The sequence below is a fragment of the Arachis ipaensis genome, chromosome B7, assembly GCF_059453495.1.
Source record: "Arachis ipaensis isolate K30076 ecotype BB chromosome B7, ASM5945349v1, whole genome shotgun sequence".
NCBI classification, from domain to species: domain Eukaryota; kingdom Viridiplantae; phylum Streptophyta; class Magnoliopsida; order Fabales; family Fabaceae; genus Arachis; species Arachis ipaensis.
In genome coordinates this window covers 142,800,272-142,821,948 of record NC_142442.1, presented here as the reverse complement: position 1 = coordinate 142,821,948, position 21,677 = coordinate 142,800,272, and the positions used below count along the sequence as shown (strand labels likewise).

Sequence of the window (21,677 nt, the reverse complement as noted above, 5' to 3'; positions counted from 1 at the left end):
AATTAAGAATTTATTTTCAAAAATATATAAGCTAAAATAAACTTATCTTAATTTAATCTTGAGACTTGTTAAAAATAATATCTAAAAATCTATTAAAAAAAATTCCTAACCATTTATAACACTAAATAAATAACTTTTTGTGATATCTAAATATAAATTTTCAAGCATCATATTTTTAAAAATATAAATTTTTTAGATATATTTATTAATCTTAAAACAAAAATGTTATTCAAAATGAAAATCCAAAAAAACGGGGGTTAAAATTTGAAGAAACTTAAGTTGTATTTCACCATTTTTCTCTCTATCGCAGTCGAGCCTCCTGGTTTGATCGAAACCTGTCTTTTTTAGGGTTCCGTCCAATTATATCTACATCCACATCTATATAATAATCCTAATCCTGATTCTAATCCCTCTCTCAGAGAGAAGTTTTCAGATTCCTATTTCACCGCAGTATTTTAATGGCTTATTCACCATCAGAGTCAAACCCAGTGTTGTTGTTGTTTATACGCTTCTTCATCCCGATTCTAATTCCTTTTAGTTCTGCTTCTTCCAATCCTCGTACTTGTTCACCCTTCGCCATTTCAAATTCCGATTCTTTCTTGTAACACCTTACAAATAATACATAAAACCCTTCAACAAATCAAAGCATACATACAGAGCCCTAAAACCATGGGAAAACGTAAGCCGCGATTCTAGGGTTTTTTTTCTTCCATATCTCATTAACCAAAATGATTTGATTTAATTCAATTGAATATACCTATTTAAATGTCTAATTATTACTGGTTTCTTGATGGTTCAGGTAATTCTCAACGGAAAAGTGCTGCAATGTTCGATACCGATGATGATAGTAGCGTGACTTCGTCATCAACTTCGCGTTCTGATATGATGTCGGTGTATGGGGGTGAAGATGTGCAATTTTATCAAGATTCTGTTCTCGACCAAGCTCTGGATGCCTTAGATGAGAAAAGGTAACTTTACTTGCCCGTCAAAAGAAAATTGAATGCACATGGAGCTAGACTTTGATATTCTGAATCGATGATTGATATGTGTTGTTTGAATGAAAGGGGTTCCACAAGGGAGAATGCTTTGTCATCGATCATTGATGCATTCAATAGCAATATTCAGCATGACTTTGTGGAGAAGAAGTAAGAATTTATCAACTGGCTTATAAAATCTTTTATTTATTTAGCAATTGTTTTTGTGGTCTTTTGTGGTTATGAGTTTTCCCATAGCAATAAGGGTGCGGGGGTTGGGGGTGAGTAGATGTTTCCCTTTAGTTTTTGGTTTCCTATTCCGTATTTAGGCCTTGATGCTATACGTATTGATGTCTTTCCCAAAAAAAAAAATTGGTTATCATAACATGCCGTGCTTTTCTTGATCAGATTTGCTACCTTACTACACCATTGTCTTGCTTCATTAAAAAAAGGATCTAAAAAAGCATCTGCTAAGGAGATATCTTTGGCATCGCACGCCATTGGTAAGATTTTAAGTAACTTGCTTATGTTTCATGTTACGTTCATATCATTAAATACTTAATTCTTTTTCAGGTTGTTTGGCCTTGACTGTTGGATGCGGCAATAATGCACGTGAAATATTTGAAGAATCAGTTCGTCCTCTAGATGAATCTCTTGCGTCCAAGTCAGATGTTTCAAAGATACCCTCGGTGAGTAATTGCGAAATCCTGTGTGAAAGTTTTTCATGGAGAGTCTCTGTTATTTAGTTGGATCTTATTTGGTTGATGCCAATTGTTTTTGTAGTTGCTTGAATGCTTGGCTATAATAACCTTTGTTGGAGGGATCGATCAAGAAGAAACCGAACAGTCAATGGATATCATGTGGCGAGTGATCCATCCCAAATTAGGTTCCAATGTAAGCAACTTTTTCTACCATACTAATTTGTTTTATCCACTTATCAACATCTGCTAGTAGGATTGTCTTGCCGGTCTAATATGTTCCCAATAGTAATTCTCCCATGTTCAGTGTTTGTATGCTAAGGCTTAGTTTGGTAAAGTTTTTTAAAAGTTGTAGCATTTATGTTTGGTAAATCAAATTAAAAATAGCTTTTAATAAACACAAGCAACAACAATTGCGTTTGGTAAAATAGTTTTTAAAATTTAAAAATACTATAATAGACATAAATGCAAGCATTAAATTTGAAAATACTACAATAGTTAACATATGAGGTTATATTAGACTTTTAAATTTTGAAAAGCACAAGTCAACTTTGAAAAGCTCTATCTTAGGTGCTTTCAAAAGTATCCCGATCTTTTATCTTTTAAAAGCTGCAAGCACAAGCACATGGTCTTTTTGATTTACCAAACACAAAATGAGGAGCTTGAGCTTTTAAAAAGCACAAGCACCTATTTGAAAAGCTTTGCCAAGCCTAAGTATGATGACAGCATTTTTTCCACTTCCACCTTGGTGTATGGAATTGTTCATTCTATTTACTGCCTCATTTGTTTCATGGTTTAGGTGGTTGCAGTCAAACCATCTGCCCAATTAATAACTTCTGTGGTGTCTTCGTGGTCTTTTCTCCTCTCTACCATGGACGATATGAACCTAAATTCAAAAAATTGGCAAAAGTAAGCTCAATATTCTTGACTACCACATTTATTTTTATTTCATTGCTGAACGAGTAATGGGCCAATGTACTCCTCTCATAGAGGAAAAGACTTTGCTTCCAATCTTATTTTATGCATCACTTCCTTGGATCAATCTTATTATTTTTATTCTTGATGTAGTCAAATATCTTATTTATCGGGTCTTCTGGACAAGGAAGATCGGACTGTACGAATTGCTGCTGGTGAAGCTCTGGCTCTTATTTTTGAGATTGGAACTACAGAGAAATTTTATACTGATTCTAGGAGTGCAGAAGAGAGTAAAACACAAGAAAGTTACATATGTTTACAAGGATTGAAAGGGAAGGTCATAAATCAATGCAGAGACCTTTCTGTGGAGGCCGGTGGCAAGGGTTCTGCCAAAAAGGATCTTAATAGCCAGAGGAACTTGTTCCGAGATATTTTAGAATTTTTTGAGGTATTTTAATTTCATTTTATTCATTAGTTAATATTACTATGATAACAGAAGTCATTCATCGTCTTGTGAATCTAGTATTTATGTTCTGATCTTACTTTGTTATGTTAGTATGGTTACTCCCCCGAAACTTCAACAAAGATTGGTGGTGATTCCTTGCAGACATCATCGTGGTCCCAAATGATTCAGGTTTTCTTGCATTCTTTCATCTTTGTTTTTTTCCAAATTAAAAAATTTGCGGTGATATTCTGCACTTAAGCATTCTAACATGCAGATCTTGTGCAGTTAAATTTTCTCAAGCACTTTCTTGGGGGTGGGTTTATTAAGCATATGCAGGTTGGTTGCTCTTTGATTTAATTTCTGAATGAATTTCTGATCTGCTAAAATGCTGATATTGATGGTTGTTTCCCCCTTTTCTCTTGGTACTGTTCTCGCTTGTCAAAATAGGAAAATGAGTTCCTTCATGATGTCTTTGATTTCACGCCGAAGAGAAAGTTCAATAATAGCGAACAGAGAATGTCTGGTGGTGAGAAGGTAAGTTTGTGCGAGTGATAATGCTCATTTCTTTTGCATTATTGTTGCCATTTATCTGTTGAGTTATTGACTGCATCTAGTAGGTGCCTTGACTAGAGAGTTATTGACTGCACATTGTACTTGCAGAGATTGTTTAAGTCTCCAAATTCAGTACTGAACAAGGCTAGAACCCAATATCTTAATAAGCAGCGTTTGCAAGCTGAGGTTGGTATACTTATTCATTCACTTCTATAATCCTGTTGAAATACATTATATCATCTGAAAATTGGACAACAAACATAACTTTTGATGCAAGAAACAATTCTTATATTCTTCATTTATTTGGTGATATTAACAGGGAAGGAACTTCGGCCACTATGCTGTCAGTGTCCCTGAGGAGGAGGCTTGAGCTGCAGTGGGAACAACAATAATTGTGTCATATGGAGGGGATTTGACAATTCATTTCATTTAATTTTATTCTTCAGCTTTGTGACTTTAGATTGATATTGCTTTGACATTGATGATAAAGAAAAATGTATACCTATATTAAGTCACCAGGGCATATCTGCAGCTGACAATACGGCTTTATGTGTAATGGTCTCTTTTTCAAGCAATAATATAGGTAGGCCAATTTGTTTAAGAAAAATCAATAGCGAATTTAGCTAGTTGACTTTAGTTTGGTTGATGATTTGGAAAGGCTTCAAATAAAATTGCTTTGAACATGATTGAAAATACAAAACATAAGGTTGATTCGCTTATGTTTAATTTGTTTTGTTTAGTATGGAAAACAAAAATATTAATGTGCATTATATATTTTTAATGTATATTTTATATTGACTATGTATTGTGTTTGTTTGAATGAGTTTTAAAAAAGGTTTTTTTTGAAGTGATTTTTAAGTTTTTTTAAAGTAAAAGTAATTTGTTGTTTGAATATTTTATGTAAATTTTTTTTATACATTAATTATGTTTAGATATAATAATAAATTAGGCTTTGTTTACGAAAAGATAATAGCAAATTTCGCTAATTGACTTTGAGTTTGGTTTGAGTATTTCGAAAAACTTCAAATTCTAAGGTAGTGTCTAGATGAGAGACAATGATGGAGACACAGATTGAAATAAGTCTTAGTATTGTGTTTAGTGTAATGTGAGAGATAGAGACCGAAATAAGAATGAAGTTCTAATTTAATTTGTATAAAGGATAAAGTTAGAATTAATTAATTAAAATAGGGGTATTTTAGGTATAAAATGTAATTAAAGTTTCAGTTTCCATCTTAAAAAATTTTAATCTCCTGTGTCTCACTTTTTGGAAGTACTAAAATACTAAAATTTTGGAGACAGAGACTAAAATTTTAGTACCAGTCTCTAAACTAACAAGCATGATATTGAGTGTTAATATTTCTGTTTCTGTTCCAGTACCTCAAAACAAACACTACCTGAAAGACTCGTAACAAACATATTACTTTGAAGTTTGAACATGATTGAAAATATGAACATAAGTTATGGTTGATTCGCTAATTTTTTTAATATGGAAAACAAAAATATTAATGTGCATTATATGTTTATAATATATATACTAAGGTTCTAAAAATTGGATCGGTCATCAAACTATTTTGGTCACTGATTCATTAATTTATTGGTTCAACCAATTTAATTATGGTCTAACTAAAAAAAATGTTTTATAATAAAATAATAAATAAATATAAATAAACACTCAAATATATATTTGTAGTCTAATATAAACTTAGTCATTCCATAAGAAAATCATCATCATCTAAAGTAAAATGCAATTCCAAATACATAGTACTATTCAATAAGTCAATTTAATCATTTAATAAGTTAATACTCATAGTTCTAAAAATCAGATTGGACCGACCGGTCAAACATGTTCAATTGAGAACCAGCGATGAAAACGATCTAATCCATTGTTAATAACCGTCCATTTGGAAATTGCTCGAAAACTACTGAATGCCGATTGGACTGGACCGGTTTCTGATAAACGGCGCGGTTTTGATTTTTAAAAAAAAAAAACCCAACGTTCAGTCACTCACCCCCCTTCCCCGACACAACCCCCCATTTGTGAATCACTATCCTCTTAAGTCTGAACTCTTAAGCAAAGTTCAAAATCACCATCTTAGGTGGATTAGGCGAAATTCTTTGAAATTGCATGTGCTTATAATTGTTTTAAAATTATAGTAAAATTTTATCATTATTGTAGTGAAAACTGAATGTTAATTAATTATATTGCACTAAATAACTAAATCAGGACATATAACTAAAAATTCTTATGATTTTTCTTTTCCCAGTCGAAACAACAATTTAAAAAGTATTATAGATTCAATCTTTTTTTTAGACCATTTAAAATCTTTACCCTTAATAAATAGAAAGAAATGAAACGCCTCGTCTAATCGTTCTTATTTTGGATGGAGAGCAAAAAGGATAATTACACGCAAATATATCTTTTTTGAATGCTGAATGCTGAATGCTGAATGTTGTTGGTAGTATTAATTTTGTGCTGCTATTAATTTTCTGGCTGTGCTGCTGCTGTGGATTCTGGGTTCTGGTGTGCTGTTGTGTGTTTTGTGTCTCTGCTGTGTTGATTATCTTTCTCAATTGTCAATGTTCGCTCTTCACTCTTCACTTACGTTGTGTTGATCATCTTTCTCAATTATCAATGTTCTTTATCAGAACTGAGAAGGAAAATGGCAATATGAACCAGCAAAAGGATTTTCGCAGCGTCAGCGCGTGCTCACACTCGCAGGAACAAGAAAACTAACTATTTTCCTGCTCTATGGTACCTCTTCATCTTTCCTTCTATTTCTGCACTCGTTCATTGTATAGTAAGTCAACTCTTTGGATTACTGGCATAATTTAATTGGAGATTCAAGAGACACAGTTGATTTCTTAATACTGAAAATTCACCCTTAGTTTTGATCTAATTTTGTTTAGTAGGAACTAATAGAATCTCTTCATGGCTTTATCATTGTTGTTTTTCAAGTTATACTAGTTTTTTGTAAGAGAATTAAAGCTAGCTAGTCTTGCCTTCCGTTTTGTACAAATAGGAATATGTAAATACGGCAATTTTATCAAAACTATAGTCACAATTAGAAAGTTTAATTTAATAGTATATGATGCAGATCCGCCTATGGTATAGATATTTGAGTAGAAACGAAGTATTTGTACATTATAGCTTGCATATGTTGCGGAATAGGATAATAACAATTAAGAGTTTTGAGAATTGATCTACTTGTTATCTCTCTTTGAAATGTTACTTTCTGTATTTACTGTTTTAATTTAGCATTCTCTCAGGACTTCTTGCAACAGAGATTATAGTGTTGTTTATTGGGTTTCTTTCAATATATCATGGTATTATCTGATATCTTCACACTTTGTACTATTTGAATTGGCATTTCTTTCAATAGTCACTCACAAGTTGTTTCTATATTTTAGGATATTTATAATTTATTTATTATTTTATTCTAAAACAGTTTTTTTGGTTGAACCACTGTTAGACCAATTGAACCAGTAACTAGAGCGGTTTAATGACCGATCCAGTTCTCAGAACCTTATTAATACTGTACAATCCGTACAACTGAGTAGCAAGACCTCTTCTGCAATTAAGCTCAACCTAATCACTGAACCAAACCTTCTCAAAACATAATTATCAAAATTTATCATAATTTAAACTTATATCTAACAATTATCAAAATTATAAAAGTTTAGATAATATATTTGTTAGATATAAGTTTAGATTGTGATAAATTTTGATAATTGTTATGTTTTGAGAAGGTTTGGTTCAGTGATTAGGTTGAGCTTAATTGCAGAAGAGGTCTTGCTACTCAGTTGTAAGGATTGTACAGTATTAACTTATTAAATGATTAGAATTGCATTTTGTTTGAACAGTATTGACTTATTGAATAGTATTCCGTGTTTGGAATTGCATTTTGCTTTAGATGGGGATGATTTTCTTATGGAATGAGTAAGTTTGTATTAGACTACAAGTATGTATTTAGGTGTTTATTTATATTTATTTATTATTTTATTATAAAACAGATTTTTCGGTTAGATCACGGTTGAACCAGTAAATTAATGAACCAGTGATCAGAACGGTTCGATGACCGATCCGGTTTTTAAAACTTTGGTTTTAACACATGATTTTAATTTTATTTATATAATTTTATATTTTTTAAATTATGACCGAGTTAATCAGGTAAATCAGTGACCCACCGGTTGAACCAGTAACCTGGTGACCCAGTCATATGATCAAATTGATTACCGGTTCAGTTCTGATAACTAAGGGTGTAGTTAACTTCATGTGAAGTTGATAAATGAGATCTGTTAGATGATAATTTAGTCAAACCTGTTAAATCATTTAACGACTCTTAGCTATCAATTTTACATGAAATTAACTTCCCTGAGTTTCTATCCTAAAAGCTCTCTATCAAAGAATTTATGTGTTTTTTTGGTTTGTCAAAGTTACATCCTCGACATGACACATAACAAAAAGTAAAGTGTGATGTATAACCCTTCAATATACTTTCTTTTATGTTTTCTCTTGGTCTCACTTATAACAATTAATAGTGAGAGATTACACTTTACTCTCTCAATTGTTAAAAAAAATTAAGAGGATCCATTTTCTAACAATTCAAGCAACTATCATTTATTTTTTTTCCTTTTTTGGTCAGGAAGCAACTATCATTTGTGTCCAACTATGGCATTGCCTATTTGGAGAGTCCGACCAAAACTGGGCTAGGCTGAGAGAGTTTCATGTTGAGTTCAGTTGCACTTCACCATCTTCGATTCTGACTGAATACCGTTATTCCCTCCCATGAACATGTTCTACACAAGAAGACCATTCTCCTCCTCTTCTTCTTCTTTTTCTTCTTCTTCGTGCTCCTCAAAGAACCATTCACTCCAAACATTATTGAAGCGTGGATTCACCCCAACCCTGAAATCCATCAACATATTCCTCCTCTCCCTCCTCCGCCACCGCAAGTTCAACCTCATCATCCACCTCTTCACCACTGCCACACTCATCCCCACTAACCCTACCACCCACTCCATCCTCACGTGGGCACTCCTCCATTCTAGAAGCTTCCAAGATGCCGAGAATCTCATCTTAACTCACTTCACCCATTCCCATCCTCGCATCTGGGACACACTCATCCGTACCCACCATGACCCTCATAGGGCACTCTTTCTTCTACGCTATTGCCTCCAAAACGGTGGCGTTTTGCCCTCTCCTCTCACTTTCTCTTCTCTTATTCACAGGCTCTCTTCTCAGGGGGACCTAGGCATGACAATGGAGGTGCTGGAGATCATGACAGATCATAGGGTAAGGTACCCTTTTGATGATTTTGTTTGTAGCTCTGTGATTTCTGGGTTTTGTAGGATTGGGAAGCCTGAACTTGCGTTAGGGTTTTATGACAATGCTGTGGGTTCTGGGGCACTGTTGAGGCCCGGCTTGGTTACTTTAACTGCAATTGTTGGTGCACTTGTTAGGTTGGGGAGGCTTGATGAGGTTTGTGGTATGGTTAGGAGGATGGAGGAGGATGGGATCGGTTTGGATGTTGTTTTGTATAGTGTTTGGGTTTGTGGGTATGTTAAAGGAAATGACTTGGTGGAGGTTTTTCGAAAGATGAGGGAAATGGTGGTGGTGAAGGGTATCGATCATGATTATGTGAGTTATACTATACTCATTGATGGGTTTTCGAAGTTAGGCGATGTGGAGAAGTCATTCGGGATCTTGGCTAAGATGATAAAGGAAGGGAAGAGACCCAATAAGGTCACTTACACTGCAATAATATCTGCTTATTGTAAGAAGGGTAAATTTGAGGAAGCACGTGGTGTTTTCGAGAGGATAGGTGAGTTGGGAATTGAGTTGGATGAGTTTGTGTATGCAGTTTTGATTGATGGGTATTGTCGGATTGGAGATTTTGGTAGTGTCTTTAAGCTATTTGTTGAAATGGAGAAAAGAGGGGTTAGTCCTAGTGTTGTTACGTATAATACCATAATAAATGGTTTGTGCAAGTTCGGGAGGACATCTGAGGCAGATGAGTTATCGAAAGATGTGGCTGCAGACGTGATTACGTACAGCACATTGTTGCACGGTTATACCGAAGAAGAGAACACTCCGGGGATTTTGCAGACAAAGAGGCGACTAGAAGAAGCTGGAATCGCCATGGATATCATAATGTGCAATGTGTTGATCAAAGCATTGTTTATGATGGGGGCTTTTGAAGATGTTTATGCTCTTTACAAAGGAATGCCAGAAATGGGCCTGGTTCCGAATTCTGTTACTTATTGCACAATGATTGATCAGTATTGCAAGGTAGGTAGAATTGACGAGGCACTTGTGATGTTTGACGACTTCAGAAAAACATCATTCTCTTCACCTGTATGCTACACTAGTATTATTCATGGCCTCTGCAAGAAGGGTATGGTAGAAATGGCCATTGAGGCATTAGTCGAACTCAATGATAAAGGACTGGAGTTAAGTAGATATACATTTAGGATGCTAATGAGGACAATTCTCACTGAAAAGGGTGCAAAAGAGGTTTTAGATTTAGTTTACACAATGGAAGGATTGGGCCAAGACTCATATGAGTCAGTATGTAATGATGCGATCTTTTTATTGTGCAGAAGAGGATTTCTTGAGGATGCATATCGCTTGTGCTTGATGATGAGAAAGACAGGTTTATACGTTACAAGAAACTCTTATTATTCTATTTTGAGAAGCTATCTTAGTAACAGGAATAGGGAGCACATGCTGCCCCTATTGAATATCTTTCTAAAAGAATATGGCCTAGTTGATCCAATGATGCGAAGGATACTAGCATGCTACCTATGTTTAAAAGATATTCATAGTGCCCTTCAATTTATGGAAAACCCAATCACCCTTCCGGTCTCCATCCTCAGGATTCTGATAAAGGAAGGTAGAGCTTTAGATGCATATAAGCTTGTGGTAAAGACTCAAGATAGTTTACAAGTCATGTATGCTGATTATGCCAATCTGATTGATGCCTTATGCAAGGGAGGATATCTCAATAAAGCATTGGATCTTTGTGCCTTTGTTGAAAAGAAAGGGATCACGTTAGACATAGTTGTATATAATTCTATAATAAATGGATTGTGCCATGAGGGACGTCTTATTGAAGCATTTCGGCTATTTGATTCATTGGAGAAACTTAATTTGATACCCTCTGAAATAACTTATGCCACATTAATTTATGCACTGAGTAGGGAGGGATATCTGGTAGATGCTGAGCATGTTTTCAGTAAAATGGTCCTGAAGGGCTTTCAACCAAAAACACAAGTTTACAATTCACTACTTGAGGGTATTTCAAAGTTTGGTCAATTAGAGAATGCGCTCGAGCTTCTAAACGATATGGAGACAAAATATATTGAGCCTGACAGCTTGACGGTTAGTGCTGTCATAAATTGCCATTGCCAAAAGGGCAACATGGAAGGAGCACTTCAATTCTATTACGAGTTCAAGAGGAAGGATGTATCACCTGATTTTTTTGGGTTCTTGTACTTGATAAGAGGCTTATGTTCAAAGGGACGGATGGAAGAAGCTAGGAGCGTCTTGAGAGAAATGCTCAAATCGAAGAATATTGAAGAGATAATTAACATAGTTAACAATGAGGTTGATAATGAGTCAATAGGTGGCTTTCTTGCCATTTTGTGTGAGCAAGGAAGTATTCAAGAAGCCCTTACAGTTCTTAATGAAATTGCAAGCACACTTTATCCTGTTCTAAGGTTATCTACATATAATCAAGGAGCTCACGCACAGAGGAACATTTCTGAGCTAAACGCTGGTTTACAATCTTCAAGGCCTCTATCCTCCTCTTGTAGAACCGGTTTGGATTTTGGATCTTGTGATGCTAGCGTTGAAAGTGATCTTACAATAAATAATGATAGTCATGTGACAAGGTCCCGGCCACTCAACTTTGACTTCTATTATTCCATGATTGCCACACATTGTGCCAAAGGGGAGCTACAGAAAGCTAATCAAGTAGCTAAGGGAATGCTTTCCCACCTAAGTCGATGAGCTGAACATAAGAAAGAAGAGAGAAAATGAATTCTTTCAATGTGGGAAATTCTCTATTTTTAATGCCAGGAGAGATCACACAGTTGACATCTGCAGGTATATATTTTTCCTCATAATTAAGTTTTCAGTATATATTTATAATCACATTCGTTTCAGGTCAAAGTATTACAGAACATTAGCATATGATAGACTGATTTGACCTTTTTACAAGTTCATAACTTCTTAGACAACTTAAGCTTGCCTTGCTCAACTGTTATGTTCACAATTGCCCTTTTTTATTTGATTATCTCGGATTAGCTTTATAGTCCTCGCTACAGTAAAAAAGTTCTCAAATTTTCATTGCAGCATCAACCAGATAAACGAGAAAATGATGTCCTAGCCCTCTGTCATTCCAGTTTCTTTGACCGCACAACCAGTCTGAAAAGGACAATAGGGTGCCAATTGGAGTGCAAGGGATCCGTATCTGACCTGTAAGATATATAAATGGTAAATACATGCTCAACTTTGATTTAACTTGAGTTATAAACCTTTGCACGTAATTAAGAGCTTCACTATTACAATTGAACTTTTCTTTTTTAGTTTTAGATACGTAGGCCAGGAGGATGATGAAATTTAATTTTTATTCTATTGGTTTTTAATTAATATTAGGCAATGCATATACATATTGGTGGGCTAAGATAGTACTTCTATACAAAAACAAGAGGCAAATTCTTTTGGGTTCTAAATGAACATATAGAGACACAGCTCTTTCGTAGCATTTTTGTGGATTAGGAAGTGTGGTCATTATCAGTATGACATGGGTGCATTCATGTCTTTCGATAACTTACAGGCACCATATGTTTATGTAGTAAAGGATTTGCACTTAAGAATGCTTAATGTTTTCTTATGACAACAGATAATAGGAGCAGGCACCTGATTACATGCTAATTGCTGCTTTAAGCTTGAAATTAAAAAAGTCATGCTCTGCATTTGTGGAGATCAAATGTAAGTACTTTTTCTGGAGACAATTTTTTTTAGTATTTTAAAGTGGATTGAGTTGTATTTTCAGTTTGTTCTTTCATTTCCTTACACTTCTTCCCTCCCTGCCTGAACTTCCTTTTTAACCAGAGAATGGTTGTCTTCAAACAAATGAAATCTACCTTAATCCTAATGCCTTTTGCCCTTCATGGAGGAGTTTTGAATGACAAAGAACCAGAAATGATTTCATTCTTAAATCAGATCTCTTTTTCTTTTTTGGGTATTTAAAGAAAAGAATGAAGTGATTTCATTTATAGATCAGATCAAATTGGGTATTACTTTATTTTTTCCGCCAGATCTTGTCATTTTCCTATGTATTTGATTGGAAATCATTTGGTATCTAAATGTTTGAAAAGACTTTTATACCCTTCTTAATTTTGGTTCCATTTTTAGCCCATTCTTTGATTGGAGGGAATTCCCCTTGTTCCGAAGTTGAAACCCTCTATTTTATATGCAAGATTTAGCTTCTGATTGGGTCGGTGTGAAGCATTGGCTTTCTGCCTTAAGCTCGTGAGGCCATAGAGAATTTCTTTTATTACTTTGTCAAACAGGTATGTTGCCTCAGATCATAAATCTAAGGGAAAGGGAGCCCGGTGCACAGCATTCCACATTATGTTGCCACAGTTACTAGTTTATACTCAGGTTGTTATAATATGTTGTCACATTGTGAGTTTGAGCTTTTGGTGAGACAGATTATGGTTTGCACTTCTTATTTTATCTGTTAACATGTTGATATCAGAAGTATGTGATTTGGTTCTTTAGTTTTCTGAGTCTCCACTGCCATATTATCTTTTATTCAATTGATTTCAGAAAGTATGTATGCAATATACTTTTAGGGACATGGCAGTTTTTCTTTAACCGTGTTTTTGTTGCTGTAAGCCTGTAAGTATAAGTCCTTGTTACTTTTCACATGGCCACATGCACACGCACAGCATGTAACACTTTGTTCTTTGTGATGCCAATAGTCGCTTAGTAATCAATTGTTCTAATGCCCATTGTATTTTTCAACAGTTAATTTTATGATGCACTTTTGAGAAATAGCATGGCCTTGCTCAGTTGCTGTTGACATCAGTGTAGAAGTATTTGGTTCTGAGCTCTCATTCAATGCTTAACAGGAAATTTGGTCGCTTCGTTTTGGAATGCATAGACTTCCATCAGCCACTAAGCAGTTGACAATCAATTCTTTGAAAGTAAACAATCTGGTTAACAAGGTCATATCCAACATTGTAACCCTGCTGAGCCAATAAGCCGATAACAGAAGATCGGTTGTCGACGCCAGTCGCACTGACTGGACCTATAGCCATGCAGAATACGCTGTCTGTGAGCTGTTCAAAGAAGCTTCCAGTGTCCAAAGCCAAATCTGCACCTTGAGCAAAATGGAAGGTAACCACTGGAAATCCAACTAAATCTCTACTCACAACCCCCAAATAGCAATATAGCCAGGGATAAGTTTCGATTATAACTTTCCTAAAGGACCCGCCAAGGATATTCCTTGTATAGTAAATTTTGCACATCATCAGGTAGGTAGGTGAGCGTAGACCCTGTGTCAATGATGACACCACCCGCGCCATTCTCTTTCATCTCAAAAGTTGCAGGAGGAATGTCGAGCCTCCTTTCTCCTACACTTATGCCTTCCATGGTGATGTAATACATGCCACGAAGAGCTTGAAAATGGGTTGGATAGCCTTCAAGATCTGCTCCTTCGCCTAGGATCAGTTGGTTGTAATTACTACTTTTGTCAGCTAGGCTTCCTATGCAGTAAGAGAATTTATGGCCTATTTGTGATGCCAAAGACATAGGTGCATCGTTTAGTCCTAGTATTCCATTATACCCTGGATCATTATTGTACACAGTGGCGCGGCCACACCCGAATTTCTATGTTTGGTATTTGAATGGAACCTTCGTCAGATGTCTCAAAGACTAGCGTTTCATAGTCAAGGGTTCCTGATGCAGACGAATTGTCTGCATAAGTGATACTGAACGGTGACCTATCCAAGGGGTGGCAATTGCAGCCTCGAAAGCCGCAAGGTGTCCTGCATAATTGGGTGTAGGTGGAAGACTTTGAAGGGCCAAAAAGTTGACCCAAATGTTGATCACAATTCGTGCAAGGGTTGCACATAATCCAGAAGATTTCGCTGGCAGTGTCCATCACAACTAGCTGTGGGGTGGGAGGTTGGCCTACCGAGATATTTGCCATTATCGTTCTACCAGACGAGGAGGGAGAAAGTTGAGTCCTATGGTCGCTGGTGGCCATAGTTCCTTCAATCCTCGCATGCAAATACATGACACGTGCAATGGAATGCTGGATGTCGAGTTCGATCCTTTCTTTGGCTGTTTCACTTTGGTTGTAGTGTGGATGGTGAACAGATCTTTGATGAATGAGTTTGGTGACCAATCTTTTAGGTTTTGCAGTTGTAGCATTTGGTAATTTAGCCAAGGATGTGGTTGTTGAAGAATTGGTGCTGATAGATATTGAGAAACACCAGGTTGAGAAGGTTAGTAACAAAAGAATCGAAGTTTCAATGACAAGTGTCATTCCACCTTCAGTTAATTGAAATGGCTTTTGGCAAGTTGTAGATACAACTTTCTAAGACATGTTAACAATATATATAGTAAACAAGGATTTTGTCTAATATGTATATGTATAAGCTTGAAGTCATTACTCTATTACCAATTGAAATGGTTGCATTGCAGGTATGATTTGAACAAAAGAAAATTGATGGCAGGTTTGTAAACTAAGAGAGGTTTCAAAAGTGGAAATGCATGATTGTTGTGACATTTTGTTTAATACATCCTCTGCCAAACAATTCTGGAGAACAAGGAGCATGTGTTATGGTTTGATGATATTTTTAAGAAGGGAAATGTTTGTATATAGTGACTTCAATTGACATTTGATTATTGCATTCTAAATAAATATGGATCGAGTAAAGTATCGTTTTTGTTCCCAATGTTTGGGGTAAATTCTATTTGTGTCCCTAACGTTTAAATCGTCCTATTTGTATCCCTAACGTTTATAAAAGTGATTCAATGTTATCTTGCCGTCAATTAGACATCATGAGCGTTTTAGTTTGAGTTCTAAAAATCTCTTCTTGAAGTTAGAATACAAATGTCTGGGATAGAATCGATGATCTACTCCGAAAAATACCTCATCAAATGTTGAAACTAATTCCTACAACATTTACATAATTTACTTTTCTAGGGACATAATTAAATCTAAACACAAATAGTGGGTATAATATTAAAATCGAACACATCCAAGTGAGACTTAATTGAGAATGAATACATCCAAGTAAGAATAAATGAAAAATATAATTTGATTTGTTAGTATAATTGATAGTAGGATAACATTGAATCACTTTTATAAACGTTAAGGATACAAATAGAACGATTTAAACGTTAGGGACACAAATAAGACTTACCCCAAACGTTGGGGACAAAAACGATACTTTACTCGTATGGATTTAAGTTGAACATGCATTGAGTGTGATTGTATCTGAAACAAAATGTACACATTTGTTTAGAGCAGTTGATATATGACAAATAAATTAAAAGGTGACATTTTTTTTGTTTTTTTTGGGGGGGGGGGGGGGATTGGGGATTTAAAACGAAGCTTTCTACAGGCTATAAATATTTTGCATTTATAAAATTTAGAGAAAAGAACAAATAGGTCTCTGACCTTTTATCTCGCGGACATTTTCGTCCCTGACCATTGAAAAATACTTTTAAGTTCCTGACATTCACAAAACTTGGACGGATCAGTCCCTCCGTCCAAATGCCTCCATCAGGGATTGATCCGTCCAAATGTCTCCGTCAGGGACTGATCCGTCCAAATTTTGTGAAGGTCAGGGACTTAAAAGTATTTTTCAATGATCAGGGACGGAAATGTCTGCGGGACAAAAGGTCAGGGACCTATTTGTCCTTTTCTCTAAAATTTAATTAGTCTTAAATAATTGACTATTTAAAAGAATTAGACAATATTAACTATTTTTTTCCTTTTTAACTAATACCCTATAAAATATAGAACATTTAATTATCTTATATGGATATCAAATATTTATTGTCCGATCATCTGATTTTTTATTACCCTCACATTTATAATCAAATATAAATAAAGGCACAAAAGTAAATTAGTTGATTAATGATTGATGTTTTTGTGTTATGATTTCGATTATTTTGGTGCATGATTGATTACTTTATTGAAAACATATGTAATATACATATAAATATATACAAATATATTGGGGTTGATTTTCAATGTTAATAAAATAAATTCTTTTTGGTAAAAATTAATAATAACAAAATTTTAAGCTCAATTAAATTTATTTAAAATAAAACAATTTTAATCATAAATGGACAATTATTTAAGAGCAAGATTGTAAAAGTACAATTCATCTTTTAAATACCTTTTATTGAGGAGTACTATACTTTTTTCTTTTTTAAATTTGACAAACCATAATTCTATTTTAACCTGTCAAGTTAATCATTTTTTTTAATTTTCAAATGGATTATATATATTTACAAAAGTAAAAACAAAAAATTAAAATCTATAATCTACTACTTTATTTATTACCGCTAATAGGAAGCTAACTATTGCATTATTTTTTTAAAAAAATTATTGCATTATTATTATATTTTATATTTTATTTTAAATTTCTCAAAATTATTTTTTTGGTACTTATTTTTCCTTTATATATGTTAATTTGTTTTTATCATTCTACTATTATTTTGTTATTTTAAATGATACTATGTAATCAGGAGCTCCATTTTTTTAATTCGTATTTTAACTATGTTCTCTTATTATCTTACTTTGTGTTTTTTTTTTATATTTTAAATTTGTTAAATTTTCTTTATATTTTTTTATTAATATAGCCATACATATTTGTTGATAAACGAGCATATACATGGCTTCTTCAATATTTATCTCTTTCTATTATTCCATTAATGTATCCTAATTATGACATAATAACAATATAGGTATTTGTTTTATTCAATGCATAACACTCCTATTTTAGTTAGTCTATTTATAATTATACTATTATATTATAATAACATGGTCTTTTTTTATTAATTATATATATTTATATTTTTAATAATTATTAAAAATATTTATACAAAAACTATAATTCATGTTCAAAAATTATTTAAAAACATATATGAAATAATTATTTAAGAATATTTATACAATAAAATAGGATATACACAAATTAAAAGAATTAGTAAAGAATCATATATTGTGGAAGGGGCGTGAGTTGTATGCATCCCATAGAAAAAAAATATATATCAAAGTACAATGTTATAAATAGTAATCAACTGCAGTATGAGTAAAAAACACAAATGACAAAACACATAGTTCATTCGAGGAAAGATCATCCAACCTTCTCCTCACATAAGGGATTGTTCAATGTCTGTATTGAATTTTGTTCGGTTGATAATCATTCTACCTAACACATAATTGTAATTTCAGAAGGTAATTAAAAAGAAAAAATATTTAAAAATCACGTCAAATTAAAATTTTACCTACATACAAGCAGAAAATTAATATCTAACAGTAAAGACCCTATTGACGACATTTATACTCATGCCCACATATGGAGCAGCACTAGAAAATCATCTATGCCCTTGCAATCATATCATGATACTCGACACAATAATCTGTACATATATACAAAATATGCGAAACCTCAATTGAACTTTTTAATGCCAGAAAACTATCGAAGCAATGACAAAAATTTCCAGTGCACGATGACTCTTGATTTTCCATAGAATAATGCTGTTTCAAATAGTAACATTATGTGACATTTTACATATATTTTCTTACTAACCCCATTAGTCAAAGGTAATTATCACGTTAGGCTGCGAAACCATGTCAAGTTGATGTCACTCCCTTTATGGTAACATTATGTGCTAAATTGCATTAGACACTTATTTTCTAGTCCACTTGTACTATTATCAGGTGATCTAATCACCGGTTGGCCATGATACTGGAGTCCTAGGATCATCATGACATCCTCTAATGTAATCTGCACTCAATACGTGGATGATGGAAAGTGTACGTCTTACGACGCCACATTTCAACCAGTGCATCTATCATGGGGCAATGAGCTATAATCCTATTAATCTGAGACTAGTGTATAACTCGCACTACGCGCGGGCCATTTGATGATTCAAACATAAAATCTGATAATTACTCTTTTCATAATAATCATTTGTCTTATTTCAAACTGATAAAATAATTTAGTGTAAGCAACGGATATACCAAAAATTTCTTTATTCGATCAGGAGACATATAATTATTGGATGAAATCATCACAAAAAAAATATGAAGTAAAGATGACATAATAAAATTTTAAACTAATTTAAGTCAATATATTAAATTCTAAGATTTGTTTTGTTTAAAGTTTGTGTTTTTTATTTTAAATCCACAAAATGCACAAGTTGATTGTTTTGTTAACGAAAAATCATATGGCTGTTACGTGATATTTAACAATTAATTAATTAACATGGAATAATTTAATATTTTATTTTGTTATTTGTTTTTAAATCTTACAAAATAAAATTGATTGGATTACGTAAGCACACAAAAAATATACTAAAACATTACAATATAACAAATTATATAATTGGAGACCAAATTAAATTAAAAAAAAAATATCCTCTCCATTAGTAATTAACATAAAATTTAAGAGAAAGACTTTTAAGGTGCACCAACCAATGAGAGAGAAAGATATTTAAACCATACCAACCAATGAGAAGGCATTTAGGTGCAATAAAAAAAAAGTATGTTTCTTTCCCAAAAAAGAGTATCAGTAATTCAAATTCTCAGCGCCAACAACCATTTTTGCCCCAAAATAAGCTAAACCCGATTTATCTGAACTTGGTGTGCTGCAATTACTGTTTGGTATCCAGTTCAACAATGAAAAGACGGGGGTTGAAGTATTAATTAATTATCATAGTAAGTATTTCACATATAAAAAATCTCAGATCTTGGCTAAATTTAATTGTAATTTGCAATGTGCTCTCCTTATTCCCTTAACCAACGCTTGTTTAAATGACAATGTATTTGTTGTGTGATAAGGTGAGTATTAAAGTGCTGATTAACACCTTGTTGGCGCTGAAAAATTTTCATCCTTTGGACATTACTTCTAAAGTGCCCAGCCTAAAGCTTCATCCAGCATGAACAGACCAAGAAGATGCAGCATCTATATTGAAAGCTCTTTCTACAGTTATGCTTTCAACCCAAGGGTATTCTATTATATGCTTTGTGATTTAGTTTATTGTAGTAGACAATGTTGTACCATATGGTTATCTATTCTTCATTTTGATATTAGAAAAACTTTTTTGTTTGTTAATTGATGCCTTTGCCTGGGATATTTCTCTCAAACAATTTTGAACTTTAGTTTCAAAAGAACCGTACTTTGCAATGAATGGTTACTTCTTTCGTAACTGCAGAATGCTTTGTGGTGTGTAAATGATGTGTGATGTATTTACATGCTTATATTGTTTTATATTCTGTCTATAAGAAACAAAGAATATTATGGCATGTATTTATTCTAGAAATGTGTTTCTTCATCTGATTTCAGATATAAATTTAAAACCAATCATGAAGATTGGGTCAAATCCATCAAAGCCAAATTAGGTCGTGATGTTCTTGAGCGTGTTTTTGCTGCTATTAATAGTTTAATGCTACTCATAATAATATAAAAACCTTGTATAAAGTTCGGACTGAGATGCGAGCTGCATTTCAAAGTCTACTAAAGGTACTATAAAATGTGTATTTATTCTTTATTTATATCCATTGTGCTCTATAGTTAGTGTTATCAATATTGAATGTTTTAGTGATGTTAATCTTAATTCTATCATTGGAGACAGAAAATAAAATGCCGTAAGCTGTTGTTATTTAATTTTTCGAATAAGTGGGATGACTTGTCATGGATTTCATTATTTATGCCAAAATTACTTAGATCTCTGATTTTTACAACGAAATGACCAAAAAATTTTGGCAAGTCTACTTTCCATCCCATCCAATTAAACACATCCTGATTTTGGTTAGTTGTCCCTCAAGATGATGGAATACTTGTTATTCCTTCTGTAGCAAACTGTCCATTAAAGCTTAATACAAAGTAAGGGCTGTCTTCTGAGTTTCATGTCAGAACTTTTGCATTGTCGAGCATTGCTAGCGTGTCTGGATGTTGTCAAGTAATTTACTATCTTTAGGTGCTAGAGGTGATCTTGTTCCTTTTCTCAGTTTCATTTGTTCTGAAACGTTGCTTGAGCTGCTTGCTAACTTTTATACTTTTTGTTGCAGGTTACAGTTCCATTAGGTTCTCATAATGGTGGTTGTGTTTATGTTTCATTCATCTCATTCCATGGGGCTGATAAATTTCTGCTTGATACAGTGTTGGATATGTATTGAACTCTTCAAGAGCAATTTAGTGTTGCCTCCTATTCTTTGCCATTACCAGATACCGATGGCAACATTGAAACTTCTGAGCTTCTAAAGGAGAAGGTTTGTTCTATCTTGCTACTTTAAGAGCAGCAGCTTGCATTATATGTGCAAGGTGGATAATATGATATAAGCTGATAAAAGGCGTATTCTTCAGGGAAATGCAGCGTTTAAAGGAAGCCAGTGGAATAAGGCACTTAATTACTACACTGAGGCTATCAAACTGAATGGCATGAATGCGACTTACTACTGTAACCGAGCGGCTGCTTACTTAAAGTTAGCCTAGTATGAGGTTTCTCCTATTTGCCAATTGGTATTTTGTCCATTTCTTTATTTAAACGGTTTCACATGAAATTATGCAGTTTTCAGCTGGGAGAAGAATAGTGCAATAATGCAATTTTGATTGATAAGAATGTGAGAAGATAACCATGTTACAGTAGCATTTTTTACAAATCTTGTTTTCTAAACTTTGATAACCTATTTAAAGTGTTACAGTACCCTCTAACATGTTCAGAACTACCGGTAACATCCTGTTACCTAATGCACATCTGTCTTTTGCAATTACCAGAGAAGTTCAAATGGACCTAATTTCATTGCTTAATTGTTTTTCTTCATAATGATC

At 33.8% G+C, this 21,677-nt stretch overlaps 2 protein-coding genes and 1 pseudogene across 16 annotated transcripts; 2 read left to right on the top strand and 1 right to left on the bottom strand.

Annotated features, from left to right (window-relative positions):
* Window positions 1-260: 260 nt before the first annotated feature.
* On the top strand, window positions 261-4,191 carry SAT32 (interferon-related developmental regulator family protein / IFRD protein family). Its single transcript, XM_088494215.1, has 13 exons — window positions 261-679; window positions 800-968; window positions 1,065-1,145; window positions 1,383-1,477; window positions 1,548-1,663; window positions 1,758-1,868; window positions 2,472-2,581; window positions 2,741-3,035; window positions 3,144-3,221; window positions 3,318-3,368; window positions 3,480-3,566; window positions 3,693-3,770; window positions 3,904-4,191. The coding sequence occupies exons 1-13, from the start codon at window positions 670-672 to the stop codon at window positions 3,952-3,954; spliced, it is 1,332 nt and encodes a 443-aa protein (XP_088350341.1). The 5' UTR covers window positions 261-669; the 3' UTR covers window positions 3,955-4,191.
* A 4,047-nt stretch (window positions 4,192-8,238) lies between these two features.
* Window positions 8,239-15,667, top strand: LOC148554378 (pentatricopeptide repeat-containing protein At5g57250, mitochondrial-like). Of its 15 annotated transcripts, none has more exons than XM_088494164.1 (5): window positions 8,239-11,691; window positions 11,941-12,081; window positions 12,491-12,579; window positions 13,077-13,163; window positions 13,728-15,667. In XM_088494164.1, exon 1 carries the CDS (start codon window positions 8,371-8,373, stop codon window positions 11,593-11,595), a length of 3,225 nt encoding a protein of 1,074 aa, XP_088350290.1. In that variant the 5' UTR covers window positions 8,239-8,370; the 3' UTR covers window positions 11,596-11,691; window positions 11,941-12,081; window positions 12,491-12,579; window positions 13,077-13,163; window positions 13,728-15,667. The 15 variants fall into 15 exon arrangements, with proteins under 15 accessions (XP_088350290.1, XP_088350287.1, XP_088350288.1 ...); XM_088494161.1 differs by having other exon boundaries at window positions 13,624-15,667; XM_088494162.1 differs by having other exon boundaries at window positions 13,071-13,163.
* On the bottom strand, window positions 13,767-15,148 carry LOC148554379 (aspartic proteinase CDR1-like; annotated as a pseudogene).
* Window positions 15,668-21,677: the final 6,010 nt, after the last annotated feature.